Here is a 25,826-nt window from a genome sequence, read left to right on the forward strand (position 1 = left end):
ACAGAAATTATTACGCACATGAGTGGTTAACTTCCTCCTACTACCTTGCTCTTTACGCTAAAGTCTTTACCAATTTACTCATTGGTAAAGTCTTTACCAATTATTTACTCTATGGCCTTTTTGATTCATGGTTCATTCTTAAGGAATTGGGACAAAATTTAAGGTTTAGTGTAAAGAGCGAGGTATTGACTAGAAGGTGAACCCCCTTATTTACGTAATAAAATTTTCAAATATAGCATTTTGTTACTTAAATTAATTCGTAAGTTACGTATATTTTTACTAATAAAAATGTTCCTAGAAAAAAGTAAAAACTTCTTGTTGCATTTTTAAGTAACCAAAAATTGGAGTGCAACAAGGCCTCCTCCCCCACTGCTTTTTTATCAAAATCGTCCGATCAAAAGGACGAAGAAGGGGCTGTTTCATTCTCAACGCCCCGGTCTTTGCGCTAATTTCCGTTCGTTTTAAGTTTTAATGTCGCTCCTTATTTTCAGTAAAAAAAAAAAAAACTGTTTTTTTTTTTATTATTTAATTTACCGTAAGGGATGCCGCTCCTCGCATGATTCTACTTTCATTTTTATAGTGAAGATATTCGCTGGTCTGACATGATAAGTATCAGGACAGCATATGATTTCTAACATATTCAGTTTCAAGAAAGGACATGTAATTTTTCTAAATGTATAACTTTAAATTAGAGCACGTAATAACTTACATTTAGTGCACTATATATGTTATCAAATTTCATGTTAGCGAACTACTATTGGCTTGACCTTGACCCCACGGACAAAGTAAAATGGCTTGGTAGGAATTTTCAAGGAATTCTCACAATGCAAAACCCCTAAATGCCTTCAGTTGGCCTTTGTGGTATACCGATATTGGCTCTTTGTCGGAGGACCAACAAACATATGGGACCATTTCAATTTTTATATCTCATGCCACTTTAAGCTACTACTTCCAAGCTCAAAAGCCATACCTACAGACCAATAAAATACTGGAAGGAATGCATTCCTTCCAGCTCTGCCAAAAAGAGTCAAATTTGATTGCAAGAAAATAGGACCGTGTGTTCGAAAATTCCCGAGGGAAAATGGCCAAAAACCAAGTAGGCCTATCGGCTTCTAAGCAAATGAAACCAAACTTATACTCAACAAATCTCAAGGAAAATAGATTTTATAAAAAAAAAAAACAGCTGTCCCAATTGTCGTTCCGATGGTTTAAAGTGTCTCTTTTTTCTTAAGTTTTCATGATACTTTTACATAGTTTGGATATATGGAGACTATACCTTTGGGGCTCAATTGAAAAATTCGAGGCCTAAAAACCTACTTTTTTATATTTTTCATCTACTGTCGCAAGCCTCAGGATTGCGGGTACTGGGTGTATGCAGGTATAGGTTGCCTTTTCAAGAGGATATAGGCATTATGGGTGTTATGACATTGAAAATATGGGTCTCATAAGAAAATGGGCCCGAATCTCCGTATTGTCATTGCGATTGTACCAACTTGTCCCTACAATCTTACAGTCCGAGACTAAGAAGGTGCTACGGCATTTCACGGCTTTCATTTAGACGGATAAAAAAATGTTTAAGGCATTAAATAAATACCAAATATCTTTGCCATGGACTTCTGACGCCTAAGAAACCACGTGATATACCTTTTCAACTTGGTGCAATTTAAAACACAATATTTATCAGCATTTTTTATTGAATCTTGTAACCAATCCAGACGGCACGGCAACTGCTCAACGATGTGATTTGGCCTAGATTAAAACGTGAGCTTTCACGCTATTGCGTCATTAATCAAACATTAGCTTATTCTTCATTATTATGTTTTATAGCTACAATGCTTTCCAATCGGACTTTAATTCTTTTAAATTCTTATTGAAAGTATTTAACTCACAAATAATCTTGATTTCTCGCTAAACTCACATGATGGATGCCCTCATTGTCATTACGATTCTATCCACCTCTCCGTATAAAATGACCGCTAAGCTCTTGCCTCATAAATCAGTCATAGGCTACATAGCCTTTTCATCAATTCATTGTATATGCTTTTCATTTCCATCTGGCTTTTAAAGGGACAGAATATTCTTTCTGTAACAGTTTCTAGGATGTTCTAGTCGTGGTAAAATGAGATACAAGGGGTGTCTGATTTCTATAATTTAAGCTTGCTGAAAAAGTGAAGTTTAATTTTACGTAGAAGAAGGTGGTAGCTATTAATTTCTCCCAAGATTTTTCCAAAAATTTAACACATTTTATTAAAACATCTGTCAACGTGCATGGAGACAAAGCTGTCCCAAGAGATTGGTTAGAGCGGTGGAGTCCCGGTTTTAAGCCTTCCTTGGAATTTCTTGCGCATTTTGTGGTTTGAGGTGGGGTCTCACTGACATGGCAAGATGTCACAGTATCTCCGACGCTGATGTCTACAGTAAGATGTCACTTGTATCTCCCACCCTGCATTGTTGCCTTCTCCACGCCCCTTGGCATGTAAATGAAAGTGCCAAGTGATCCCTCAACCATTCGGTATTATTTTACATCTTTCGTTACAGCAATGACTGTTTGAAAAGATATTTGAAAGTGTCATATGTTTTTGGTCACTCGGTAAAAAAAAAAAGAAGCCGGTAAAATTGCGGCGCTTTTCGCCACGGTTTTTCCGACGCTGCTGAAATTTTTTTGGGTTCAGTAAAGACCAAGAAAATGCTGACATGTCATCTATTGATACATAAATTTTGAACTTGGTCGGTAAACGCTGCAGTTTTACCGATTCCTGTCGTGCTTTTACAGATGGTGTCACAATTTTCCATTTGGATAAATAAAAAGCGTTAAAATAGTGACATGATTTCTGCTGAAATCTGAATCTCGGTTGGTAAATGCAGCAGTTTTACCGACACGTGCAGTGATTTTACGTATTGTATTGGAAACGGACATTGTGCTAATTTTTGACAAAAAGAAGTCGGTAAAAATGACCAGCCAGTCGGTAAAATCTCTTGCCCCCCCCCAAACATTCTGGCTAATAACGACCCTGGTCTCGAGTATAAGCTGCCTTGATTGAGTCTATTGAAAGTTTTACGAAGACAAATGATTTTTGGATGTCTAAATAGTGTGTGTAAAAATGTATATACGTATTCACATATATGTATCTGTTACCGTGAATGTTCGCAAATTGATTAGTGTCGTCATTCACCGATGAATGTCCGATATGCCTTTTTTCTGCTTGGATTTAGTCACCGTTGCCAGTCAGCCTTTTCAATTTAATGCAAGGTTTGATGATGAAAGGCTAGGTTAAGAATAGATAAGGTTTGATTAGGTTGGGTTAGCTTAGGTTTTTAGTCCATTTCTGATATTTAGAACCAAATTTAACGTAATCTAAAATAAGCTAACCTAGATTATCATAATCTAACCTAATTTTAACTTTCACCATCATAGCCTTTAGAAGACTAAAAAAGCTGACTCGCAAAACTAATTGAATCAAAGCAGAGCAAAAGGAATTTCGAACATTCACCAGTGAATGTCGACGGTAACAAGATTTCTAACATTCACGGTAACTTACCCATTTAAATCCAATAAACTGATGAATGGAAAAGTGTCGTGTATCAAATAGTATGATTTAGTGTTCTTCTTTAAGATGCTTTCATAACCTATGAGGTAAGGGGGGGGGGCTCACCTTTGGCACAAGATATACTGTGAACTATGCCTCCAACCCTGATTCTATGCGTCCTTCGCGCCTCTTGTTGTACACACAAGTGTACATTGTCCTCCCCCCGGTATCTTGCTGTCTCTTTCGGCCTAAGAATTCCTACATGAGAAAATATTCTCTCTAGGTTCGCTTCTGAGTCCCTCAGTGGATGTAAAACTCACCTGTAAAACTTTTCGAATTTTCCTCTGAATTTTCGTTTATTAGAGTGTTTCTATTATGAATTTTTCGAGAAATATGTATGCAAGTCTTAAAGTTCTCTAGGATGCGAAAGGTACGGCTTAGATAGTGTTGGACGTACCGGGGTAAGACAGACTGGCGGATCGAGGGGTCGGGGCCCATGGGCCCTCCCAATGTCTTTGCTGGTGCCCTCATTCCGTGTTTTGTCTATTTTGCACCTTTTTTTTAAATAAACTTTTTAATTACTTGTTAAATTAAAATTAAACTAAAAAGTTGTTAAACAAAATTGGTGTCCTTGTTATGCCTCCCCCCAGATTTTGCTCTAGGTCCGCCCTTGGTAAGAAACGGCACACACTGAGTGTCAGTGAAATGGAGAGCCTATGTCTTAAGTTCATCAATCTTACAGTATTCATTGAAATATGAGCTTATTAATCCTACCTTTCAAGAAGTATTCAAAGGTAATGGGTCAAATGATTTTGGAGTATACCTAGGATTTGAAGATCATTGGTATTGTTCAATAAATACCGTGAACTAAAGTAATCATCTCACTCTTCACTAAGTGGATTTGTCGTGGTTCATTTATGTTGGGAATTTAAGACCATCCTTCTCTGTCCTAATCCCTCCCTATTGTATTCTCTAGAAATGTCTAGTGATTTGGAAATTTGTATCGTATGGCGAAAAAGGATTTTACTTAACCATGTAAGACTTGCTCTACTCCAGTTGGTTGTCTCGTGTACTTCCGGTTAATTGGAATCTCTGAATTATAATTGACCAATTCTTACTTCAAACATACTATATACTTGTTGCACAGATTAAAGCAAGGGGATGTCTCATTAGGTCAGTTTCTTTGCTCCGCAGGTCACGGCGGAAACGACAAAAAATTGAAAGAAAGCTGGGGACATAAACATGAGGTTTTGGGAAGGGGTATAATTTAAAAAAAAGGAATAATTTTATGAAAAAAACGAAGCAAAATTTTGCGTAAAATTAAAAAAAATTAAGATTTTTGGGAGGAGGACAAGTCTTAGATCCTCACCCCTCCCTTTAAGTTTGTACGTTGGTGAACAAGGTGCAGTGCTGGAGGCCGCGAAAAATTATAACTGACAGTATCCAGCCCCGTGATAAAACAAAAGTCGGCTGTCAGACCATGGGTAGCACTAATGACTCTTTTTGCTTTTTTTTTGCCACCACTTGATCGGAACTGAAACATCAGAGAGCTCCCGTACCTTTAATAGCAGCATTATTTACTCTAAGCCGTTCCCCAGATATTGCTGATACTCCCTTTTGACAACCTACATGCACATACTGTGTTTTGAATTAGTTCAACTTTTCCATCAATATTCTCTAATATTTCCAGCTTAAGCCTTAGTAGTAGTAATATCAGTAGGAGACATTTTAAGAATATTTATACATACACGAGTTGAAACTACACTGACAGATTGCATCGAAATAGGCTTTACTTTGAACAAAAACAACATTTAAAGCTCAAAGACCCCAGCTTCAGAACTTTAAAGGGCTCTTCAAAATTTGAGATGAAGCAGTAATCGAAACATCGAAGTCAGATAGTCTACTTAATTTCATAATATTTAGACAATCAATAGACTGTTCCCAAAGCAAAATAGAAACCTGAAATACGCCCAGGACGTTTAGCTTCTATTTAACGCAAACAGTTTCATTGCGCATATAAGCTACTTTATGAAGTGTTAAGGTGTTTTGTCAGGCCTTTTAACTACTATTTCAGCACCTGGACAAATAATAATTCCCCTATAATAATATTTATCCTTAGAAATGAATGTGCATAATTTCATATAGATATTTTTTTGGCAGCATCGGACTTTATGCCCCTCCCTGTCTGAAGGAAACATTATAAAAATCCATTTTTGAAAGTTAAGTATATTTCGAAGCAATCCGTCCTATGTAATCTTAATTGATGAATTTATGATATTCTTGGAATGCATCTTAGCCTTTCTCTTAAGAGCCCGTTCTCAGTAGTAAACATTATCAAAATCTCTTTTTTGACATTAGTATTAAGAAACCACATATTTTAGCTGTTTATTTCTGTTCTAACACATTTCAGATCTAACTTTTTTTAAGCTCTGTTGTGTATTGTTCCAAATAAAGTCTAGTTACCTAAAGAACAAGGTCATATTTTCATATATCTGAGTATTTTCAAAAACCAGTAAAAAGAAAAGGGACAAATATTCCTCTCGTTAGACTTCTTTCGCTGACTGCATTTGCCAGCACGGTTTTAATTCATAGGAGATTGGTGGAATGGATCATGATAGTGTCCAAAAATTGTTCAGATAGAATATCTCTTAAATTATGTGTTCTGTATACCAAAATGAAATCAAATTATTCAGTTTTACACCCTTATTTTTTCTGAATTTCACTTATTTAAATCCAAGAATAGATACATGGCCAGGGGAAAAGCTTAAAATCTTTGTTTTCTACCCTTCTGTTTTGGGTTTGACGACATAGGGCATCACGAAAAAACCTTGCATAATATATTTGATTAAGATCGGAGACTTCAATTTGAGTTTTTCTTCCTTTCTTCTCTACATTCTTGGTGAGTAGCTAAATTACCAAGACATTCGGTTGTTTTGAATTTCAGTTTTTACCCTCAATAGACGTGAGATGTTGTATTCATAGCTATTTTGCATTGTATGATTTTCTTTTCTGTGAGATTTAGTTCTTTCTTTTCACGGCTCAGTTAAGAGATTAGCCGTGCTCGAAGGAAGTTATGGAGCCATGGGTAATTCTAATGGAAATTAAGTCTACCGCATATGCATATTAACAATGGATGTTAGAAGCATTAATATCTAATTTTTTGTTCGCCTTTATCTATAAAACATCTTTGTCTTTACAGTTTTAATTTTTTTTTCGCATTTTAAACAATTTTTGGGGTGGTAGGCTATATCTTCCATAAAATCTTGGGGAAGAGTCTATCCATTTCTTCCATATGTACGAATTCCACAATTTGTTTTGTAGTAATAATAAGTAGCTAAGTTAACGATTATTGCTCATATTTGGAGACAGTAGTCGGCCTAGCTTTCTTCAGATTTCTTCAGCTTTTTTTTCAGATTGTTAATTTTTGATTCGAGTGTCGGTTTCGGTTTGTATCTTCTACACTCCTAGCGACTTCATGGCGACAATCAGAAGTATCTTAAAATTCTCTTGGTTTTGCATTTCCATTTTTATGGTCTACGAAACGTGAGGTGTTGTATTCATGGTTAATTTGAGTCTCAGAACCTTTTCTGAGATTTAGTCCTCGTACAGTGTTTCGACATCAACTTTCTATTAAAAGAAAGATTTTGTTTTATAAAGCATTTCCTAGGATACACCTGACCAAAAAAAAAACAAAAAAAAACCTAGTAACCCAATGTGTTCCAGTGAAAACAGTTTTAGTATATTTTTGGTCCAGACTGTTACGTTTTGATTTGATTTATTTGGCCGTTCTCCAATGAAGGAGGTTCGCTTTTGCGACGTGGAAATAACTAGAATATACTATATGGACAAAATTGATGAACATTCTAGAAATACTAAGCTAGGATTAATGTGTATAAGGTAATGGCATACTAGAAAGGGTCTTTTGGAGAAGTTGATGTCCAATTCATATTTGTGGTTTCTGATGAAAGTTCCTGGTATGGGGGTAGGGTCCAAATTACGGGTTAAGAACTTCTTTTCAGACTCGCATCCCCGCCCTTTCCCTATAGTAAGACTTGATAAATACCTGCCTTAGTTTTTTTTTTTAATCGCTTTGACCTCGCTCCTCCTGCGCCATAAGTCTTTGCAGGGTGGCTCTCGGGACTTCGACCGGATTCTAAGATGAAATTTTAAAAAAGGTTAAACTAGATAAAGCTCCCTGAGTCTATAAAATGAGTCATAGCAGAAACAAAACAATAGCTTACAGTGGCCTAATTTTGACTTTAGATGTATATTCTGAAATTTTTTTTTACATTTGAGGACTATCTTCCGGAATCAGGAGATTTCGCTGTTCAGGGACGAGGGGTTTGAGGTAAGGTTATAATTGTTCACTGAAGGCATTTGGAGTCTCTATATAGTAAGAAACAATAGGTTGTTAAAGCTGTCCGACGTACAGGGTCGTATCCAGGATTTTGTCGGGGGGGGGTATAAAAGGATTTTTTTTTTGGGTGGGGGAGAAGCTACAAACGAACTGTTAAAAAACTCATCAAAAATTGGTTTACATTCATCTTTGTTACGTTTTTATGAGCCGGACAAACATTTCGGGGAAGGGGGTCAAACCCCCTAACCCCCCACCCCTGGATACGGCCTTGCCGACACAAATCTAAAGTTTTCGCTCAGTGTTTCCCCAAAAGTCCCCACTACATTATTTTTCCTGGAATAATCATTGACGTTTACATGTAATAGCGTTATCGAAGCTGTTTATTAGGGAGCAAAAGTATATCAAATTTAGGATAATAATACAAATATATTTTTTAAGTTTCTGATATTATATTCTGTTGTTTGAAACTGCTTTTGGATTAAAGCATACTTGTCTTTGTTCCTTTGACGTTTTCATATTAAGTGTGAAAATGTTGAGCTTTATAACTTTGTCATATTTTATTTTCCGAAAAGGTAAGATATATATAATTAAATACGGCATCGGATAGCATCACCATGTAATAAGACACTGAAAGCTGTTAGTTAGCCCCCAAAAATACTTTCTTTGGACCTACCTACTTTGTGAGTTACATCCTTACCTGATAGTCTCATAGGCTCAGAAGAATTGGAATGTAAATTCTTGAGAAGTGAACTGTAATTCTACTATCATTTTCATGTTTTCTTTTTCTCCTAAATTAGAGGCTCCCAGCTCTCTACTGCCCACTTTTAGCACGCCAATCCCTTTTTTGAAACAAAAATTATGTTTCATCGTTTTATAGACATATTAACTCCTTTGTAATCAGTTGCATAACAAGTTGAGTAACACATTTACGTTCTTCTTAAGTCATATCACTATTTGTTAAGGATTCCTAATCTTATTGGGTGCCGGTATCCACTTTGTAAACCTATATCACATATTCTCTACGTAAATATTTTACACTTATGTTAGGTCTTTTGGATTTCAAAGCTGGGTCTGCCAACTGCGTTTCTTGCTTTTCTAGCGGGAAGATGCATTTATTGCTGCTATTAATATGAAAAAAAAAGTATCGAAATTTCCAAAAATATACTTTTTTAAGCTTACAGCTATTCATTCTATCCCATTTGGACGTATTGCATCATCATATTCAGCTGTAAAAAAAAAACCTTAAAAGCCGAAAAAGCTTAATTTAGTGTGACTAAATGTGTTTTAAATTGTGTTTGCAAAAGTAAACTCAATTTGACTTAATTCGAGGTCTGGCTGATATTTTTGATGGACAGGTACTAAATATTTTTTGTTGGAGCAAGGTTTATATTTTAACTTGTTTTCCTCCAATTTTGCGCGCAAGGTTGTTCCTTCTGGGGATTTGTCCTCTTTACATCTCCCCCTCTAAATTAGGGAAAGTGAATCAAATCGCTTTTTGGTTGTTATATGTATAGCAATATAGTTGGTTTTTCTCTTGAAATGACTTCACCCTCTCCCCCATCGAATAAAAATCCTTTTCAGGGCGGGGTCCCGTTTTTTCTGGTTGGTTGTTTTGTGATGACCTACTCCGTCTAAAAAAGTTCCTTTAGTGTCGTAATCCTATCAATAGTTGAAAGCGTTGCTTTATTCTCACTAGTGATTGATTTGTTTGGAAACTTTCAGTCCCATCTGCTAGAAATTGCATCTGCTTAGAAACGCGCGTCCAGTAATGACGACATAGGTGGTGGCCAAGACGCAGCAACACTCGGCGTTCTCGGCGTCCGTTATTTCTCTTGACGGTTTCGGCAGTTGATTAGAATCCATTTATTTGAATAAGTGTTGTAACCGAAATCTTGGTGACCAATTTTTCGTTATTGTGCTATTTTGTTGGGATAGTTCAATCAAAAATGGAGTTGCTTAAAGTTTTGAAAAGAATTCGAAAGGATCTGAAAATGAAGAAGCCTAAGTTAAATTATTACAGTTTTGATTCAAGGTAGACTGAATACAGGGAAATAGCCTATTTTCACTTTCAGTATCATTAGCTTATAGTGGCTGTTAATATAGATGCATAATCAATTTAATTAGTAGATTCTACAGTAGAAGCTCTTTTTATTTGCTTTTTTTTCAGGGGAAACAACATTGAAAGGCTTCGGCCTTTCAATTCAGCTGAAAAAATAGTTATAATAATAAAAGAAAGAGAAAAGAACTAAGCTGTCGCAAGATTATACCATTAAAAGAAATGTCATGTGGTTTTTTTTTTTACCTAGAGCAAACGATTATCGCTGGGATTTTAATTAGAATAAAGTCGTACAATTACCCCATCATCCCGAAATTTCTCCTCCAATTTTGAACACGTCTATTGAATTTTCAGTAAAGCTGAAGACTTAAACCTCTTGTGAAAGAATGCACCCCATCCCCTTCTATCCACTCCCTGATGGTTCCATGTCTAGTCCTGGAACTAGAAAAAAAAAGTAAAAGAAAACACTTAAACTATGAAATTCTTATTTTTTATTATGCAGGATGTTTTTATTAATCAGATGATCATGTTTCCTTACATTGTTATCTACTTTCTTTTATTGTTTCAAATAAAATTTTGTCCAATATTGCAATCAATCATATGTAAAACTAAATACTATTGCGTTTAGAATGCAAAAACCCATTTTTAACAAAGTACCGATGACGTTTCACAAGATTGAATTTACGGGGAAATTTAGTATTAGGGTTATATGGGATATTAGGAGGGGGTGATGTGGACTGTCAGAAAAGTTACTATGAAATTTGGAAAGAGCATAAAATGAAGAAGCTAACGGTACTACTTTTATTGTATTAGTGTTTTTCCTTCAGAAGAGCCCTATATCTAGTGTTACCGACTTTTATAATTGAGAAGGTTTTCCTAGCTCTCCTGAAAATGATATCATTGATTATCAGCATTAATTACTTTTACACAAATCATGAAGCATTGTAAGCAAATGTCTAATAGGTTAACTTATTTAAATTTTGTGAGAGTAGTGGTAAATTTGTTAGAATAGCTATAAAATAGGGTAGATTTCAATGCCTTTAGACATTGCAAGCTAATTATAACAAGAGCCAAGAGCTCATATGGCACATGTGACGAGGTCGGAACCTAAAATTAGACTCGGTACTAGAGTTATCGATTTCGTCGTCCTAGCACGCCAAGAAGCACCAAACTGGCCAAAGCACTAGAAATCCCTCCAATTCCCCCAAAGTGATCGGATCTGGTCTGCTTATGTCAATCACGTATCTATAACTTGTGCTTATTGTCGAATTCGCCAAAGCACTAGAAATGCCCCCAACTCCTCCAAAAAGAGTGGATCCAGTCCGGTTATGTCAATCACGTATCTAGAACTTATGCTTATGCATCTCGTCAAGTTTCATCCCGATCTATCCACTCTAAGTGTTTTTCAAGACTTTTTTACCTTCCTCCCCCCCTCCCATCCAATGTCCCCGGATCCAATCCGAATTGAAAAAAGAGCATCTGAGACATGGAATCGTTCTATATATCAAATTTAATTAAGATCCGACAACCCATTCGTAAGATAAACATAACTCAATTTTCAAGATTTCTCCTCCCTCCATCCCCCCGCAGATGGTTGAATCGGGGAAACGACTGTTATCGAGTCAATCTGTCCAGGTCCCTGACATGCCTACCAATTTTTTCGTCTAGAAGCACCAACTTCGCCAAAGCACTGGAAATCTCCCCCCTCTAACTCCCCCAAAGAGAGTTGATCCGGTCCAGTTATGTCAATCACGCATGTAGGACTTGATCTTATTCTTCCCACCAAGTTTGATCACGATCTCTAGACTCTAAGTGTTTCCACGATTTCTGGTTTTCCCCTCAAACTCACCCCAATGTCACCGAACCCGGTCGGAATTTAAAATAAAAGCTCTCAGACACGAGGTCCTTCTAAATATTAAATTTCTTTAAGATCCAATCACCTGCTGGTAAGTGATAAATACCTCATTTTTTCTATTTTTTCTGAATATCCCCCCCCCCGAATTCTCCCATAGAGAGTGGATCCGGTCCGGTTATGTCAATCACGTATCTGGGACTTGTGGTTATTCTTCCCACCAAGTTTCATCTTTATCTCTCCAATCCAAGCATTTTCCAAGATTTCCGGTTTCCCCCCTCCAACTCTCCTCAGTGTCACCAGATCCGGTCGGGATTTAAAACAAGAGCTCTGAGACACGATGTCCTTCTAAATATCAAATTTCACTGAGATCCGATCACCCGTTCATAAGTTAAAAATACCTCTTTTTTTCTAATTTTTCCGAATTAAAGAAAACCGGTTTCATTGCCACAATGACAAATGACGGGGGACAGAATGCATCGGATTTGTATGGTTCGGACCAAATATTTGCATATCAGAGGGTGGGGTAAGGTTAGGTTTTTAACCCATTTCTGAGATATATCCCCTCCCCCTAATTTGCAAATATATAGCCCAAATTGTATTATTGTATAAACTAAATTATTATATTTTCATCATGTTTTGGTATATTTAATTAAGATTAACCTAACTACACTTCTTGAGTGTATTTGGCTTAATACATAAGTACCAATAATTTTTCTTTCAATGGGCCATAGACTAATACTACCAGTTTTCGTTGTTTTAAAGTTAATCACCCCCCCCCCTAAAAAAAAACAAGAACCTTTATATACCTGCAGTCCTTTGAGTCTGCAAGGCTATCAAAATATTCCATTTCAGCTTATCGAATTTGTGGAAAACGTTTTAAATACGTATTTAAATTGCGTATTTGAAAAGCAGCTCAGCAACTGCAGGGTATCCGGGTTGTCTGTTAAAAGTTAAATAACTAAGTTTATGGATAAAAAATCATCATTGATGACTGCTACAGTATAAAGATATATTCCCTTTACTGTGCTAACTGCAGAGATGAATGGAGCAGTCACATCCACAGGATTTTGCTTCTTAGGGAATCCCAACTTCGTCAGCAATGGTCACAGCTTAGGTTAGCAATGGTATAAGCCTAGAGAAGGAAACATGTTAAGAAAATAATTCATAATACGCAGAATAGCTGTAGCTAACCCATTTTGCGTGGAGTACCGCTACTCTTTACCACCAACCCCCTCCCCCTAAAGTGCAAATATATAGTCAAAACTATATTATTCTCAATGCATTCTGTCACCCATAACCTGTTTTTTTCCGTTTTTTTTTCTCACAGTTAATTCAATTAACAGGTACAAGGGATGAAACAAGAGAGACGCATTGGGAGAATAGATGGGAAATATATAATTTTGACTGTATATTTGCATATTGGGGGGGAGGAGTAGAATATAGCGGGACTCCATGCAAAATCTGTTAGCTACAATTATTATGCCTATTGTGAAGTATGAATTGTTTTCTAAACATGTTTCCTTCTCTAAAGGTCCTTCTCCAGGCATATAGCCTACCTAGCTTAGTAAAGAGTTAGCCGCTTTTGATTTAAAGGTGATTCAAGAATGATAACTATTTAGGTTTATCTTGAAAGCAAAAGTTTGTAGTATAAACAAGTTTTAAGGTTGAAAGCTGCTTTGCAGGGCAATATCCAGGATTTTTGTTCCTGGGGGGGGGTGTCACACAATCACTTTCAAGTTTCATCCCGATCTCTCCACTTTAAGCGCTTTCCAAGATTTCCAGTTTCCAAGATTATTGTTTCCCCCCTCCAACCCCCCAATGTCCCCGGATCCGATCCGAATTGAAAATGGAGTATCTGAGACATGGGATCTTTCTATATATCAAGTTTCATTGAGATCCGATCACCTTTTCTCAAGAGGTCGAATTGGGGAAACGACTGTTATCAAGCCAATTTGTGCAAATCCCTGACACGCCTACCAATTTTCATCGTCCCAGTACGTCCAGAAGTACCGAACTCGCCATAGCACTAGAAATCCCCCCAACTCCCCAAAGAGAGCGGATCCGGTCCGGTTATGTCAATCACGCACCTAGGACTTGGTGATTATTCTTCCCACCAAGTTTCATCCCGATCTCTCCACTCTAAGCGTTTTCCAAGATTTCAGGTTTCCCCCTCCAACTCCCCCAATGTCACCGGATCCGGTTGGAATTTAAAATAAGAGCTCTGAGACACAAGATTCTTCGAAATATTAAATTTCATTAAGATCCGGTCTCCCTTTCGTAAGTTAAAAATATCTCATTTTTTCTAATAACTCCAGTCTATTCCGATTGAGCACTTACGCTAATACTTGTTCCAGATGAAGCCCTGTTTCTATGTCTTTTTCATCAAAACAGCAGAAGAAGACAAATTATTTGGAAAGTGTCGAATAAATCCTACAAACCATGAGATTCTGAGTGGGGGGGGGACAAAATTTGTTCTGTACGTACGTGCAAATCGTTGTATTATATAATTCTGTAAACAATTTGGTGATGCTCAGTGAATAACTTTTTATATGAATAGTTTGGAAATTCAAAAATAAAAATAAATTGGAATATTAAGGTTTATATCTTTAATGCAGAAAGTACAAAAAAAAATCACAAAACACCCTTTTCTCTAAATTAGCGTCTCGAAAGAGTATTTTCATCTCTCTAATGTTTTTGTTATAAATTATGTTGTCGTTGTGCAGTCTTCCCTGTATACATCTATCTTTTCTTTTTGTGCGTTTTTTGTATGCTTTCTTTTGTCCGTTTGAAACCCTGTTGCTAATTACATATTTCTTTCTTTTGTAATTCTATCTGAGAATTAAAGATCGCCACAATGGAATTGAATGAGATCCGCCAATCTAACGGGAAAGACGGGGGATTTGGCGGATTTTCTTTTTCGAAAAATCGAAAAAGATTTCGATTTTTTCAATTGTAAGATAATAAAAAATATATTTAGGACGATAATAAACTTATTAGTAAATAAAACTACATAACTTAAATATGTTAAAAGTAAGTGCTTATGACTAATAAGAGTTTGTTCAAGCAAGATTTATGGAGGAAGGAGGATCGGGAATTCCCCAAAGGAAGGTTAGATTAATCAAGCTTGGGTGTAACCAATCTCCTTCGAGATCTGATGCTTATTATCAAAGGATCAAGATAGAACTTTAATAGATGGCTAAATGGCTAAGAAATCTGAAACATCGATCTTTGTCACCTTTCAGAGGCAACGCTATAGCGTTGCCTATAGTAAAGGCCATACAATGTTTGTTTTTTGTAGATGCACTTCATATGGAAGGGGTCGTCATATAAACTTCAAAGGGGACTCATTCGATTGAAAATCGAGAGTTCTAGTTCCCTTTTTAAGAGTCAAAAGTGATTGGAGGGTAACTAGCCCTCCCATCCACGCCCTTTTTTCCCTAAATGCATGTGATAAAAATTTTGAGATAGTCATTTTGTTTGAAATAGTTCAGAGATCAGATAAAAAAAAAACTTCGGGGTCAACACAACCCCACATGGCAGGCGTTGTAAGTTATACCCTGGGGGCATGTATGGTTTTTATGGAAGGGATGCTCGTATAAACTTCAGAGAGAGTCCATTTGATTTGAAAATGATAGCTCTAGTTCACTTTTTAAGAGACAAAACAGATCCGAGGGCAACTAGCCCCCTCCCCCACGCCCTTTTCCCCAAACCAAGTCGATAAAAATTTTAAGAGAGCCATTTTGTTAAAAATATTTCAAAGGTCAGATGAGAAAAATTCCCTGAGTCGAAGCAACCCTCCAGGGGCAGGCGTTGTATGTTATGCTCTGGGGGTATATATGGTTCTTATAGAAGGGATGATCTTATAAACTTCGGATAGGGCTCATTTGATTGGGAATTGAAAGTTCTAGTTCACTTTTAAAAGTCAAAAGAGATCCAAGGGCAACTATCCCCCTCTACGTCTTACTTTCCTCAAACCCATCCGATAAGAACTTAGATATAGCCATTTTTTTTTTCAAAAAATAGTTCAAAGGTCAGATAACAAAATCTCCTGTGTCGACACAACCCCTCAGGGCCAGGAGGCATGCGCTGTAAGTTATGTCCATGGGGCATACATGGTTCTTATGAAAGGGGTGTGCAGTTCAGTTCAGTTCACTTTATTTATAAATCAAATACATTTAACTAGTATGCAAGTACCCGCCACAAGGAAGATACAGAAAATGCACTTGCGACTGGGCGGAGACATAAAATTCATTTTCTAACTAATAATTCACTACAAATGAAAAAAAAAAAGCAATAACTAATAGCAATCAATCTCTCGGCAACTCATCAATAATAATTACCAATCTCATAATAATAAATAGGAAAGATTTTTTGCTGCAAACACTTTCCTAGCAACATCCAAGCTTAAAAATTTTACCAGAATGGTGGGCGATTTTCACATTCTCAGTCTGAATAGCAGGCATACGGAATCGATTAGCCTTTAAGAGGGGCATTGTTTGAAATCTTGCTAGCCAGTTATTTGTGTTGCCACTTCATCAAGACTATCCATCAATTCCAGTTTGGGGTTTGGTTTGGCACTGTAAAAAATTAGGGTATCAAGTAAGGTATCCTCCTTAAGTTGGTCAACCCTGTCTTCTATTTTAGAAATTTATGTTCCAGCAAGTCCACTGCATTGTAAAGTCTTTGAAGGGTTGTTTCAATTTTTCAAAGTTGGCATCATATTCAAGGGAAATAGAATTATAAACTTCGTTCACAATATCTTAACTGATAATTTCCAAAAACTCGGCGATCTTTCATTAATTCTGATACGACTCGAGAAATGTCATTCATTAGGTTGGACTTAGAGTTCAGTAGTTCCTCTTGAGTTTCATTTATTATTTCCTTTAAAGTTGATGCTGCTGCAGAAGTTGGAGTTGACGGCGCTAGGCTGGATTTTGCTTTAGTTTTAGTGGGTAGCGACAAGTAGGTTTTACTCAGAGTCATGAAAATATCAGGGAATAAGCGCTGCTCTTCAAAAGCCTTATTTACACCTTTATATATCCTTGCACAAGCTTCTTTAAAGTGATCAATCCAATTGCAGATATGTGCTTCAGCTATATTATGCTCAGTGTGGGTACCATAGCAAAAGAGTAGGCATCTAGCTTTATTTGTTTGGTCTTCGGTGGTATTAATAACTACTGATGACCATAAGGGGTCCCTGAAATGATGCTAGGACAAGGTCGAACGGTTTGTATTTTGCCATTTCTCGATCTGCAGTCACGAGGGGGTGGGACACTACAGGTAACAAACTTCAACAGCAAAATATTCCAATTTGTCACCCCAAAAGCACTCACGTATGTAATATGCGCTTGGTTTTTCACGCAAGTTCATCAAACTTCAGCAACGACTATATCAGATTCAATTGTAAACTTGTTTAGCTCTTCACTCTTTGAACTCTGGCAGTGGACAATGACACATATAGTTTTCATTAAAGCGCCAATGACGCAATAGGTTTTAGACTTCTATAGTGATAAAAAAGGAGGCAAAACCCAAGCTCTTCTTTGTAGAGATTTTTGTTCGTTTCAAGCTGGATTTGTTCAATTTAAGTTTACTCGTTTTAAGATTTATTTGCTCATTTATATTATTAACTATTGTTTGTTTGTTTGCTGTGATTGTTTATTTAATTTCTGTTCGTTTCAGTTTTCATTTATGCCTCAATAGCAAAATATTTTTGTTCATTTTAAGCTTTATTTACATATTCAATTTAAGCTTTACTCGTTTTGAGATTTGTTTATTCATTTATATTAGTACTTGATGTATGTTTATTTGCTATGATAGTTTATTTAACTTCTGTTCATTTTGGGTTTCATTTATTCTTCAGTAGTAATTTCCGGTTGTTTTGAGTTTGAGTTGTTGTAGGTTTCCATTTCTTCTGATCTTGAGTTTAATTTATTTTAAACTTAATTTTTTTTTTGAAAACTTTTTTTTCGGAGTTTTTTTTTTAAATTAATGATCAAAAAAGAGCAAATGCTTTTTTATAGCTTATTTATGAATTAATCCTGATTATATTAATGTGAATTTATAAATATATCATATTAATTATATGATTAATGAGATTAATATAATTATATATAATTAATGTAATTAATGAGATTACAAAAATAGTCTCCTATACTATATCATATTAATCAACTTATTCTCAGTTTCTTTGCTTGATATAGTTTCCTTTTGTACAAAAAAACATAAAAAAGTGACTTTTGATTTTACTCATCACCCCCCCCCCTCCTTTGTATTGAATGTTGATGCTTTCTTGTGTGTTAGTGCCATTAGTTCGCCCCTTCTAGAATGATTCGTTGCTAATACTGGAAGCTTAAATGCTATATTAGAAGTAATATATCGGAATTTTATCTAATCTAACAATATTTTAAATATAGTGGAAAATCCTACTTGGAGGTATAGAGTGAGCTTACCTCCTCCTATGATTCTCTAGAAAGGCTTCACTCCTATGATTCGTGCCAAATTACTCCTAAAAAAATAAATTGTACTCTGTCTCTCTGTATTTTTTTTTCTGTAATGTCTGACGGGTTAGAAATAGATACATAAATAATACTTGAATGTTTCTTGTCTTTTTGCCCCCCCCTAATGGTAGGACCTGTATAAACCTAGCAAAATAATGCTGAGAAAAGAAGAGATTGGTCAACACTGAACAATTATATTTCCCCATTTTCAGATCTCCAAGGAGCGTCACTCTAGCTAAAGGATCTCAAGGGCTTGGATTCAACATTGTTGGAGGGGAAGATGGAGAAGGAATATATGTATCTTTCATCGCTCCGGGAGGATCGGCTGATCGTAGCGGTGAATTGAAAAGGGGTGACCAAATTGTTTCAGTTAATGGCACTGATTTGCGACAAGCCTCGCATGAACAAGCAGCTCAGATTTTAAAGGTTGGTATTCAATCTTTTTTTTTTATGACTATATTGTCGTTTTTGGTGGGAAAGTCCGAAATGTATCTCACCTTTTTTTTATCTTTTTGTGTGTCCTTTTTACATATGCGAAGTTACTTCATCTGAGGCGAGGGAGACTTGCCATGGTTGAGGCATCAAACAGGGTGACTATCCTCCTGATATACAAGTTAATTCTTTGTTCGTTTTAGATTTTAATTTTAAAACTGTACTTCAGTTAAAAAAAAATGTTTAATTTATATTTGCTTTAATATCACAGTCGGATTTTCTTATAAATAGGAGAGGGGCTGTCCCCCCTCTTAACCTTTCATTTCAACTATCCTATAATAAAACTGTGAGAAAGACCCTGCAAAAGGACTACCCATCCAAAATTTATAAGGGTTAATGCGGGGATTAATTGAAATACCAAAAGAAAGTTTTTCAAACATTTTCAAATTTTTCAAAAGGAATTGTATGTAGGAATCTTGCCTTAATTTTACGTGTAGGACATAATACTATCTATTTTTCCATTCAAGGCTCTTTCCAAATATAATAATCACTCCCTTCGCCATTGTGTATCAGCTCCTCCCTCCTCCTCCCCTAATCGGGCCAGATGTAGCCCTAGGTTATATAAAAAGCTTGCTGGATATCTTTAATTTAAGCTTTTAATTTAAGTTGTTGATGAGAAATCAGCCAAAAAAATAATAATAATAATAATTAAAATGGCAAGCCCACAAAGTCAAGCAACTCTTGCGTATATATAGCCTAAGAACATATCATTGGGAAAGAGTCTGGAATGATAAATTCTTTTTTATTATTCGATCTGATTTCTGTACTATGAGCAGACCTAACCAGATGCTTCATCGACTTATGTGCAGGTAAGCATATGAATGAAATCTTTATTTTGCATTCGAAATACTCCTAAAATAAGAAGTGAGCTGCCTCCATAGTGCCACCATTAGATTTTCGGTCCGAACGTACGCTTCAAAATGAAGGGCGACTAGAGAGTAGACTCCTAGCCTCCACATTAAGGAACTTGAAAGTTAGAATGTTTGGACCTAGACATGAATTATTGAGGCTCCCAGCACTGTTCGACATTTTTGCCCTTTTGCAAAATTACTGTTTCTCGCCACAAAGTGGTAGAAATGGCCACTTCTCCGTAGCCTCACCTCTTTTCTTCCTTAAGAAAAGGACTAGAGTTTTATAATCCTGTTTGAATAAGCCCCTTCTAATATTGTGCGAGCTACTATTCAATGCGATCACTCGTTGGGGGGGGGGGGGAATGTAGACAACAAACAAGTAAACACGCATCGATCATCATTCTTCTAGGGGAAGAAATTTTTTATATACCAAAACCTGCGACCGCTCGGCTGAAAGAAATGTAAAAAAAAGAGGAAAGAATATAGATATGAATTAGCAGTGAAAATCATTGAACACCTTTAGGAATACAGCCTGACTCACTTACGCAGAATGGGAAGGGGCCTGGACCTATCCTACTAATCTTTATCCCCTCTACCCCCGAAGTTTAGTCTTTGGTAGCTTTTTATTTTCCTTTGGCCTTTTATTTTATATTTTCCTTTTTATTTTCACATAATATTCGTATAATTTACTGTCCTGACACAGCTAACCTACTCTTGTATTTGTTTAGTGCTAAATCACTGTTATTTTTCGTCTTCTTTTACGCATTTGACTCAACATCGAGATTAGCAGGTATACTTATTTATTGGCGATGTGATTGATGATGATCCCACCACTCTTAATTTCTTTTCTGTTATGCTCATCACCAAACTTTTTTCTAATGATGAAATATCGTTCACCAAACTTTGGAGTATGTCAAATATTTCACTGTTCCTTTATAATGTGTAAATAGAATTTGTTTTCATTGCTCTTACATTTCTTATGTATTTTCTGAATTTTATGTTTTTGATAGAGCACTGGTCAAACAGTAACTTTGGTTGTGCAATATCGTCCAGAGGATTATAACAGATTCGAAGCTAAAATCCATGAATTGAAACAGCAAATGATGACCGGGACTATACTAAGAACATCACAGAAGAGGTCACTCTATGTTAGGTAAGCGCCTTATAGAGCCTTTCTCCAAATACTCAGTGCGGGAGTGGGGTCTCCTTTTTTTTAGGTAATTCGGCCCTACTGAGTAAAATATGCCCTCCCCGAAAATTACCAGAAATAAACTATTTTGGCATAAAAAATGCTTTTCTTATCCGTTTCTAACTAGCTGTATTTTCCAATGAACTTTTTATTTGCATGGGGCAGTGCGTATTTATAGTTTTTCAATTACAATTAATGCTTGCGGTCATTTCATTTCTGGCTCATGATGTTGGTGCTTGCAACTATTCCCTCTTCCAGCGCGGCTCAGTTGAATTTGGAGGCCTGGAGCATATTTTTTTCTTTGTGACTTTTACTAAAATTCAAGGTTAAAAATGTTTAATAACGATCTTGGAACATTGGGGATTGCTTTAAAATCCCACAAGTTTTCTAATAAAAATGAAAAAATACGTAGTGCAAGGGGCATTTGCTAACAAAGTTAGGACCGAAGGTATGAGCTGACGACCAGAGCAAGTGAAGCTACCTGCATTGTCAACTATGTGGCAACATGTTCGTTGAGCTCATTATAAAGTTTAAATGGTGGATTTTGTTTTACAGTTAACGGGAAAAAAAATGCAATTCCGTAAGACGCTATGACAAATGCGTTTTTTTTTTAATATATGTGAATTATAATTTACTCCTGGTCAGCTTACATTGCTTAATCGAATAGTACCCTGAAATTATAGCTTTTTATGGCACTTGGTATTAACCAAGTGACATATAGCGATCGCAAATTCTGTCGGTCGGTTTGTCTGTCCCAGTTTTGCTACTTTAGGCACTTCCAGGTAAGCTAGGACGATGAAATTTGGTAGGCGCATGAGGGACCGGACCATCTGGGGGAGAGTGGTTGGCGGTTGGCAGAAAAAAGGAAGTATTTTTAACTTACGAACGGGTGATGGGATCTTAATAAAATTTGATGTTTGGGAGGATAACGCGTCTCAGAGTTCTTATTTTAAATCCCGACTTGATCCGGTGACATTGGGGGGAGTTGGGGGGACCTAAAATCTTGGAAAACGCTTCGAATGGAGGCATCGGGATGAAACTTGGTGGGAAAAATAAGCACAAGTCCTAGATACCTGATTGACGTAACCGGAACGGGTCCGCTCTCTTTTGAGGAGTTAAGGGGGGACGGTTAATTCCGAAAAATTAGGTATTTTTAACTTACAAAGGAGTAATCGGATCTCAATGAAATTTGATGTTTAGAAGGATATTGTGTCTCAGAGCTCTTATTTTAAATCCAGACCGGATCCGGTGAAGGGGAAGTCGGGGGGGACATACAATCTTGGAAAATTCTTAGAGTGGAGGAATCGGGATGAAACTTGGTGGTAAAAATAATCATAAGTTCTAGATACGTGATTGAAATAACCGGAACAGATCTGTTCTCTTTAGGGGAGTTGGGGAGGGGAGGAGGGTTAATTCTGAAAAATTAAAAAAAAATGAGGTTAATTCTGAAAAATTAAAAAATTTTAATTAAAAATTAAAAATTTTTTAATAAAAAATTAAAAAAAAATTAAAAAAATCTTAATGAAATTTGATATTTAGAAGGATATCGTGTCTCAGAGGTCTTACTTTAAATCCAGACAGACCGGTTCCGGTGAAGGAGAAGTTAGGAGGCGGAACCTAAAATCTTGGAAAACGGTTAGAGTGGAGGGATCGGGATGAAACTTGGTGGGAAAAATAAGCACAAGTCCTAGATACGGGATTGACATAACCGGAACGGATCTGCTCTCTTTGGGGGAGTTGGGGGGAGGGTTAATTCTAAAAAATTAGAAAAATGAGGCATTTTTGACTTACGAAAGAGTGATCGTATCTTAATGAAATTTCATATTTAGAAGGACCTCGAAACTCAGATGCTCCATTTTCAATTCGAATCGGATCCGGGGACCTAGAGGGTTGGAGGGGGGAAACAGAAATCTTGGAAACCGGAAATCATGGAAAACCCTTAGAGTGGAGAGATCGGGATGAAACTTGATGGGAAGAATAAGCACAAATTATAGATACGAGATTGACATAATTGGTACGAATCTGTTCTCTTTGAGGGAGCTGGGGGTTGTTAATTTGGAAAAATTGAGGTATTTTTAACTTAAGAATGGCCGACTATATCTTAATGAATTTTGATATTTAGAAGAAACGCATGTCTCAGAGCTCTTATTTCAAATTCCGACCAGATCTTTTGACACTGGGGGGAGTTGGAGGGTGCTACCGGAAATCTTGGAAAACGCTTATAAATGTCGTAGGTACGTGATTGACGTAACCGAACTGGATCCGCTCTCTTTGGTGGAATTAGGTGGTGGGTTTCAGTGCTTTGGCGATTTTTGTGCTTCTGGACGTGCTAGGACGATGAAAATTGGTAGGCGTGTCAGGGAGATGCTCAAATAGACTTGATAAAGTTGTTTTCTCCGATTCGACCATCTAGGGGGCTGAAGGGAGAGGAAAAATTTAGAAAAATTGAGGTATTTTTAACTTACGAGTTGGTGATCGGATAAAAATGAATTTTGATATTTAGAAAGACCACGTGACTCAGAACTCTTATTTTAAATCCCGACCGGCATTAACCCTCTGATTTTCCCTTTAAAGCAACCTGTTGATTCTTAGAATTTTGCTAGAGCTCATACCACATGAGCTCTTGGCTCTTGGCCCTTCTGACCTCGTCAGAAGTGCCATATGAGTTCTTAGCTCTTGTTTCTTATGATTTTCAGGTATCTTTGAAGGAGCAGATAAGGTCCAAATGATCGATAACAAATCATTTTAAATAATGTTTAAATAATGACATCCTTTTTGACAAAAAGTTACAAGTAAAGATATCCCAAGGCTTCTTCACTTAGGGAAGAACGAAGTTTTGTCCATGAAATTCTCTTCTTTTTTTAAGTAAATGTATCTTCATTTACTTTATTTAATTTCAGTGGTCGTCTCTTGAGGCGTATACGAGTATATTGGGTGTTTCAGGAGCAACGATATAACAATTCAAAAAACTGATCCTAGATGCTATATTATTACTTTGTTTTTATTCTTAAACATGAGTTCTGGGTTCAATGGCTTTCAAGACATAGCGGTTGATGATGTATTGAGATGACGTATATTTTTATAGGGCATTGTTCGACTATGATCCCATCAAAGACGATGGTCTGCCATCCAGGGGCTTGGCCTTTCGTTATGGTGATATCCTCCACGTAACCAATGCCTCTGACGATGAATGGTGGCAAGCGCGAAGAGTGCTTCCCGAAGGCCAGGAGGAGGGCTTGGGCATTATTCCCAGTCGAAAGCGATGGGAAAGAAAGCAAAAAGCAAGAGACAGAACTGTGAAATTTCAAGGAAGTAAAAGCCCTGCACCTGAAAAGGTTGGTGAATTTGTTTAATTATAATTAGGGTCCTTTTTAATTTGAATACATTACGTGTTTCGTTGCTGTTTTGGGTTACGTGGAACGTATAATCGGTTCTGCTATATCTGTCCAAGCTGAATGATTAGCTCGCTAGACTTCAGATCTTTTGTCCGTGAGAATAGTGATTCGAGTCCTGGTGTCGCTGGTTGTTTGGTTTGGAATGGAGAAGTTGCGTGACACTGTAGGTTCAGCTAGAGTCGACCCAGCTCTAAATGGGTACCTGGTTTGCGATTTGTGTGGCTGGCCCACGACCCCCCCCCCCCCCCTTGGAATTCCTGGCTGAATGGCCATGAAACGGAAATCAGCACCGCCGTCAAATACCTTTCTCAAAGATAACCTCATATAATATTAAATACTAAAATAAGATCACATTCATTAGCTATGCACGGTAATTTTATAGACTGCAAATTTAAAAGAGAAGAAAATAAAAGACTCATCTTGGCTACGGCCTACTTTATAATAACCAAAATGTAAGATATGCCCTAAGGTTTCGAGTGTACTGATATGGGTCATTACTTTCTGTTTAACCTAGGAACTAGCAACATAGTGGCTTGAAAACTGTGCTTTGCCCATAATGTGTTTGGGTTTTGGACTGCCAAGCTTTAGTTCGTTGCTCTGTGGCTTGCTTGTGCCTCATTCACAATGAAATTTTACTAATGCTGAGAAGTAACTAGCGCTAATTCAAACCAATCATATATTTTCGTTGAATGGCTCATCAAATCAAAAATTCTGATTGGTTCAAATTAGTGCTAGCTTAATCTCGGTATTAGTAAAATCTCATTGGGATTGGGCCTTTGATGGAACGCTTTAAGTGCACTGTCTTTGTGTTTGAATTTTCTATTGATTAATGTCTATTAAGATTATCTGCCTTGTTTATTTTATATTCTTGAGAAAGCTTTGAAAAAAAAAATGTCGAAATTAATACCCTTTTCCTTCAGACTCTTAGGACAAAGTCGAACCTAAGACAGATTTTATTTTCCAACCATTTTAATCAATTGCTTTAATGTAAGTATATTTTATGCAGGCATTTACCAAAACTTTTCTACATTAACCTATCTTCAGCGTTTCCAACGATGAATTTTTAATTGTGAAAGTTTTATCAAGCAAACGGATTCTTTAACCATACTTCTGGGGAAAGGTTTGTTAGTATACCAACTTATCGCAGTACCAAGTCGTCTGAGGCCAATTTATGCTATGAATGATCCCCTTCCGCTCTAATCTGCTCAGAGACTCACTCTTTACCCCTCCCATGAAGTTCCAGAACCCGTTAAACCATATCTTGTGACCTTTTTGCATCCTATTCAAGAACTTTATCCTGTTTGGCCAACAGATGAATGCTCAAAAACCACAATTTTTGGCAACCTTCATTTATCACCCGTAAAACCAGGTCTAACCATCTTTAAATTTTTGATCATTGTAGCCCTAAGAGGTGGGATTAAACTACTTTTGAAGGAAAATAAACTAATGTTATTTGAGGTGGTAATGCCAGGATGAGGTGCTCTGTGGATTATATTGAGTGTTCAAATTTAGCACGTTTAAATCAATTTCTATTATAAACCTGCTGATTGCTCTTTGAAGAAGGTCAGCTTATCCGTCGCGTACGAACCATCCAAAAAAAAGTATGT

At 36.7% G+C, this 25,826-nt stretch overlaps 1 protein-coding gene across 9 annotated transcripts in view; it reads left to right on the forward strand.

The window, feature by feature from the left end:
* Positions 1-25,826, forward strand: part of LOC136037117 (disks large 1 tumor suppressor protein-like) — a 328,881-nt gene that overhangs the window by 232,967 nt on the left and 70,088 nt on the right. For all 9 annotated transcript variants that reach the window (XM_065719595.1, XM_065719596.1, XM_065719588.1 and 6 more), the window contains 3 exons: positions 18,505-18,718; positions 20,646-20,788; positions 23,910-24,159. In XM_065719595.1, coding sequence (XP_065575667.1) covers positions 18,505-18,718; positions 20,646-20,788; positions 23,910-24,159 — 607 coding nt within the window. The remainder of the gene's footprint in view (positions 1-18,504; positions 18,719-20,645; positions 20,789-23,909; positions 24,160-25,826) is intronic.

Source organism: Artemia franciscana, chromosome 16 (assembly GCF_032884065.1).
Source record: "Artemia franciscana chromosome 16, ASM3288406v1, whole genome shotgun sequence".
In the NCBI taxonomy this organism is placed as follows: Eukaryota; Metazoa; Arthropoda; class Branchiopoda; order Anostraca; family Artemiidae; genus Artemia; species Artemia franciscana.